Source organism: Pseudonaja textilis, chromosome 16, assembly GCF_049901715.1.
Source record: "Pseudonaja textilis isolate UNSWEBS1 chromosome 16, rPseTex1.2, whole genome shotgun sequence".
Lineage (NCBI taxonomy): Eukaryota > Metazoa > Chordata > Lepidosauria > Squamata > Elapidae > Pseudonaja > Pseudonaja textilis.
The window spans coordinates 8,134,546-8,140,161 of record NC_142005.1 but is presented as its reverse complement, the minus strand read 5'-3'; the positions used below and the strand labels follow the sequence as shown (position 1 = coordinate 8,140,161).

General features: G+C 42.9%; 1 protein-coding gene across 2 annotated transcripts in view; it reads right to left on the bottom strand.

Annotated features, from left to right (window-relative positions):
• Positions 1-1,057: 1,057 nt before the first annotated feature.
• Positions 1,058-5,616, bottom strand: part of KRTCAP2 (keratinocyte associated protein 2) — a 5,551-nt gene continuing 992 nt past the window's right edge. For both annotated transcript variants that reach the window (XM_026724750.2, XM_087914127.1), the window contains exons 2-5: positions 5,555-5,616; positions 3,618-3,681; positions 3,436-3,502; positions 1,058-1,268 (exon numbers count right to left, since the gene is read on the bottom strand). The exon at positions 5,555-5,616 is cut by the window's right edge and continues 93 nt beyond it. In XM_026724750.2, the coding sequence (XP_026580535.1) occupies positions 1,148-1,268; positions 3,436-3,502; positions 3,618-3,681; positions 5,555-5,616 (314 nt within the window). In that variant the 3' untranslated portion in view covers positions 1,058-1,147. The remainder of the gene's footprint in view (positions 1,269-3,435; positions 3,503-3,617; positions 3,682-5,554) is intronic.

Here is a 5,616-nt window from a genome sequence, read left to right as displayed (position 1 = left end):
CCAGAATCCCCCAGCCGGAACGGACTTCCAACTCCCAGAATCCCCAGCCGGAATGGATTTCAACTCCCAGAATCCCCCAGCCGGAACGGACTTCAACTCCCAGAATCCCCAGCCAGAACGGACTTCCAACTCCCAGAATCCCCCAGCCAGAACGGGCTTCAACTCCCAGAATCCCCAGCGAGAACAGACTTCAACTCCCAGAATCCCCAGCCAGAACGGACTTCAACTCCCAGAATCCCCAGCCAGAATGGACTTCAACTCCCAGAATCCCCAGCCAGAACAGACTTCAACTCCCAGAATCCCCCAGCCAGCATGTTTTAAGTTATTTGGACTTCAAACTTCCCAAAATCACAGCTTGGGGAATTCTCGGACATAAAAACCACCCATTTCAAAGTGGCTAAAGTTGAGAAATATTGATCTAGGAGATCTCCCGGGATCGATTCGGGGCCAGTTCCTTGTTCTCTCGATCGAGCCTACCTCGCAAGGGGGGGGAAAAATAACCTGGATAGTCTGGATAGGCCAGGAGATCAATATAAAAAAAACCCTAGAATAATGTTCGAATTATTCCAGTTTTCCATCTTCTAGGGAGTCGCTCCCTGATTGCAGATAATTTTTTTTAAAAAAATTGCCTTCCCAACACTTGGGGAGATATAATTAAATTTGCAAAGCGCTCACAAAAAAAAGATTGCAATGAGAAACCAAATGGTTCAAAGCTGCAAGACGACACCGGTCTGGTTGCTGGTTTTTTTTGCTGTGTATATATAGATATATATAGATGTGGATCTTTGGTTATTCGGGTTTTCTCCCGCGTAAGATTGGCAGTATCTAGGCAACGTTTCGATGAAGTCTCATTCATCATCTTCAGGCTTGTGTCTTCAGCTCTGTGCTTCTCCGAGTGACAGAGCCGAAGACACAAGCCTGAAGATGATGAATGAGACTTCATCCAAACGTCGCCTGAGATACTGCCAATCTGTACGCGGGAGAAAACCCGAATAACCAAAGATCCACATACAAATACCCGCGAGAACCTCAGAAAACATATAGATAGATATATAGATATAACGAAATCCCCCGAGGGAGAGGTTTTATTGAAATTCATTGATGGAAACCAGAACGGAGAGAGAGAGAGAGATCCGATGTTCCGTCGTCAATTCCTCTTCCGGTTTTTGCTGACCGTCTTCACCGGTACGGAGACCGGGGTGGCCGTTTGGTAGAGGGTGGAAGAGATCTTCTGGATGTAGTAGAGGGCAACCAGGGAGAAGATTAAGCTGTAGGGAGAGAGAGAAAGAGAGAGAGAGAGATCAGCCGCCAAGTTAACCCTGGTTTAGGATTGCTATCTGCGGTCCTGCAGGCAAAAGGAGGGCTTGAAAATTAAACGGGCTGACTCCCATATCGGCCCTCGAGGAGAGAAGTAAGTCCGTTTGGTTGAGAGAAGGCGAGGATGGATAGAAGGTGGGTAGATAGATAGAGGAGTCCGTCCGTCCTTCTTTCCTGGACCTCCAAGGTCCCTTCCAACTCTCGTTCCTTCCTATTGGCTTTTCATCCTTCCTGTCTTTCTCTTCCTTTGTTTTCCTGCTTGTCTTTTTTTTTTTCCTTTGTCCTTCCTTCCTCTGCTTTTTCTCTCCTTTTCCTCTTCTTCTGCTTCCATTTCTTCCTCTTCCTTCCCTCGTTTCCTTCTTTACCTGCTTCCCTTCCTTTCTTCCGTCTTTTTTCTCCTTCCTTTCTTTTTCTCCCTTTCTTTCCCTTTGCCATTCCTTTATCTTTTTCTTCCTTCCCATCTCCTTTTCTTCCTTCCCATTTATCCCTCTTTGCTTATCTTTCTCCTTCCTTCCTTTCTCTTCATCTCTTTTCCTTCCTTCCTTCCTTCCTCTGCTTTTCTTCCTTCCTATCTATCCCTTCCTTCCTTCCTTCCCATCCATTCCTCTTCCCTTCCTCTGCTTATCTTTCTCCTTCCTTTTCTTCCTTCCCATTTATCACTCCCTCTTTGCTTATCTTCCTCCTTCCTTCCTATCTATTCATCTCTTTTCCTTCCTTCCTCCCTCCCTTCCTCTCCTTTTCTTCCTTCCTATCCATTCTTCCCTTCCTCTGCCTATCTTTCTCCTTCCTTTTCTTCCTTCCCATTTATCCCTCCCTCCCTCTCCTTATTTTTCTCCTCCCTTCCTTCTTTCCCTCCCATCTTCCCTCTGCTTAACTTTCTCCCTTCCTTCCTCCCTTCCCATCTATCCCCCTCTTCTTCCCTCTCTGCTTATCTTTCTTTCTTCATCTCCTTTTCCCTTCCTCCCAACGAGGCCTTTCAAATAATTTTTTAAAAAACCTAGACTTTTTTCCCCCTTTTTTGCTCACATTCCTAATCCCTGGAGGGATTCTTTTAAACTCTTTTAATTGCCTTAGACAGCGGGCCAAATATTTGTTCTCCCTACTCCTGCCTTTTTTTTTTAAAGACTTTAGGCGTACGGCTCTCCCGTCAAGAGTTAAGCTATGCTGATATGATTCAGCCGCCTTTCCAAAAAAAACACGAGATAGCTTTTTCCTCCAGATTTCAAGCCAGCCAGGTTTCCCAGACGTGCTGAAATTTCAGACCACCCCCTTAAGCCCAGAATTGTTTTGATTTGAGGATCTGTGTCTGGATTAACAGCGGAACGGAGCTGGAAGGGACCTGGGAGGTCATCTAGCCCAACCCCCTGCTCAGCCAGGAAACCCCAAACCATTCCAGACAAACGGCGGCCCAGCCTCATCTTGGAAACCTCCAGGGAATGGATCCTCTTCGTGGGCTGCAGATGTGACAACTGGATAAGGGGACGGACCTGCGTATGGGGGTGAACGCTGGAAACAAAGCGTGGAAATATCTCTCGTTTGTGGTTCCTGAGTTTGGTGCCCTTCCCAGCGTGCGGACGTCCTCCCAGCCCTTATCTTGCCTGGTTTGTGTTGCTTTTTCCCCTTCTTGTAACTGTTTTGTGTAGGAGTTTTTTGTTCTTGTTTTGCTTCCATCAAAGATATTTGGAGCTTGGAAGCAAAGCGAAGGAATAAAAAGGGCTTTTACCTTTTTTTCTGTGACTGTGTTTTTGTATCCCACCTTGGGGCACCAGAGTTAGTTTCCATCTGTTGCTTCCTGTTCTGGCCCTCAGGGGCTTTGGAGAATAAAAGTTGACCCCTTCTTCTTTGGGGCAGCCCCTCAAATATTGGAAGATGCTACCATGTTCCCGCCCTTCGTCCTTCTTTTCATTAAACTAGACATCCCCAATTCCTGCAATATCCTTCGTATATTTTACCCTCAAACCATCTTTGTTGTTCTTCTCTGAGCTCTTTCCGGAATCTCAACATCTTTTGGCCACCAGAAAAATGGATGCAATATTCCAACTGTGGCCTTATTAATATAAATTCCCCCACCACCACCATTCAATCACAAACACACCCCCAGCCCACCTCTGTCCTTACCAAGTGGTGACACACACTCGGTGAATCAGTCCAGCTGCAAACAGCGCCAGCAGGAGACAGGAAATAACTGTAGACAGGAGTGGAGAGGAGGAGGAGGAAAGGCGGGGAAACCCAGGTTAAAAAACAGGATAATCCATTCAGGGCCCGAGCAGCAGCCCCGCTCCCTTCTGCATTTGACTCACTTTCAGGAAAGACCTTTGCTTGGAACCCTTTGCCGAAAATCAGACTTTCCAGGTTGTTGAAGGCCTTCGTGGGAGGGAGGGTCTTAGGTCAAGGATGACAACAGCGGTAAAAGACTGGAGCTGTTTTGCAACAGCCTTAAGCCAGATGTTCCCCTCTGCCTGGCACTCCTTGGGAAAAAAATTTTGTAAGGTTTTTTAAGTGGGCCCTGTTTAGTAACTTTTATTGGGCCGTATCAAAGTGCTGAGTTCCAGAAACAAATTATTACTAAAAGGTGATAAAAGCCATTTAAAACGGAATTGGAATAAAATAAAAGTCTGAAATGAGATTGGAACAAGATACAGCCTGAAATGAGATCGGAATAAGATACAGTGTGAAATGGGATTGGAATGAGATAGTGTGAAATGAGATTGGAATAAGATAAAATCTGAAATGAAATGGACTAAGATACAGTCTGAAATGAGATTGAAGTAAGATACAGTGTGAAATGGGATTGGAAAGAGATAAAATCTGAAATGAAATGGGATTGGAATAAGATACAGTGTGAAATGGGATTGAAATAAGATACAGTGTGAAATAGGATTGTAATAAGATACAGTGTGAAATGAGATTGGAATAAGATACAGTCTGAAATGAGATTGGAATAAGATACAGTCTGAAATGAGATTGGAATAAGATACAGTCTGAAATAGGATTGGAATAAGAAACAGTCTGAAATGGGATTGGAATAAGATACAGTCTGAAATGAGATTGTAATAAAATACAGTCTGAAATGAGATTGGAATAAGATACAGTCTGAAATGAGATTGGAATAAGATACAATAATTTTAAGATAGAAGAAAAAAAGTATAAAACTTACTCAACAACTGTTTCACTTAGCAACGGGGACTTGGGGACTCAATTGTGTCGTACATCAAGGACTTAAGCTGTATACCTGTGTTCTTTTCCTTCTGCTATCTTGGGGGAAGACAGACATGTGGGAATGGGACAACTTGTCATAGCCAACGTGCTGCACCCAAATCATCACTGCCAACTCGCCGTGGGGCAATTTAACGATTTTATTTAACCATTTCAAATAAATATTAATTTTTGCCATTCACATTTCATTCAGTCCCTTCTTTTGCATATATATATATATATATATATATATATATATATATATATATATATATATATATATATATATATATATATATATTATATTATATTATATTATATTATATATATATAATATAATATAGTATAATATATTATATATATATTATATATATGCAAAAGAAGGGACTGAATGAAATATATATATATATATATATAAATATATATTTATGCTTATATATATATAAGCATAAATACCACTACACGCATCATCACAAAATCTCCAGAACTGTAAAGCCTACAAACTTGGCTTCTAGGGGCTCACTAAGAAAGGATTTTCTGAAATGACCCTCAGAGCATTTAGAGTATTTCCTATATTATTATTATTATTATTATTATTAACACGCTCTGATGCTAAGGAGTTCTACTCCCCCTCCCCACCTGGAAAGAAATCTCTTCCAAATGTAAAACACAAGCAGAGGTGAAGAGTTTCAGTTTTAGGTTCAGAGCAGCAAGCAGCTTTAGTACAGAACAGTTGAGCTAAGCCACGCCCAGGCTCCTTGCTGTCTCCTCCTTGCTCACACAGCAAATACTATTTGGGTTTCCAAACAGCCCTCCACTCTCTCACACACTGACAGGACGCTAGCCAGATGGATACCGGGAGACAGAGGCACAATTCCCCTCACCACATAGTTTCATAGCGAAGCACATGGGTATCTAGCTAGTCCTTTAATGATTCTTTTCCACCATTTCTTTGATATTACTGTAACTCTTCACCTGGGGAGAGTTGGTGAATTGTCACAGACCCGACACACACACGCACACACAGAGGAGAAAAGGATACGGTTAGGGAAAAAATGAAGAGGGCCGACCCCAAAAGACCCCCTTGGATGGTCAGCCATTCGC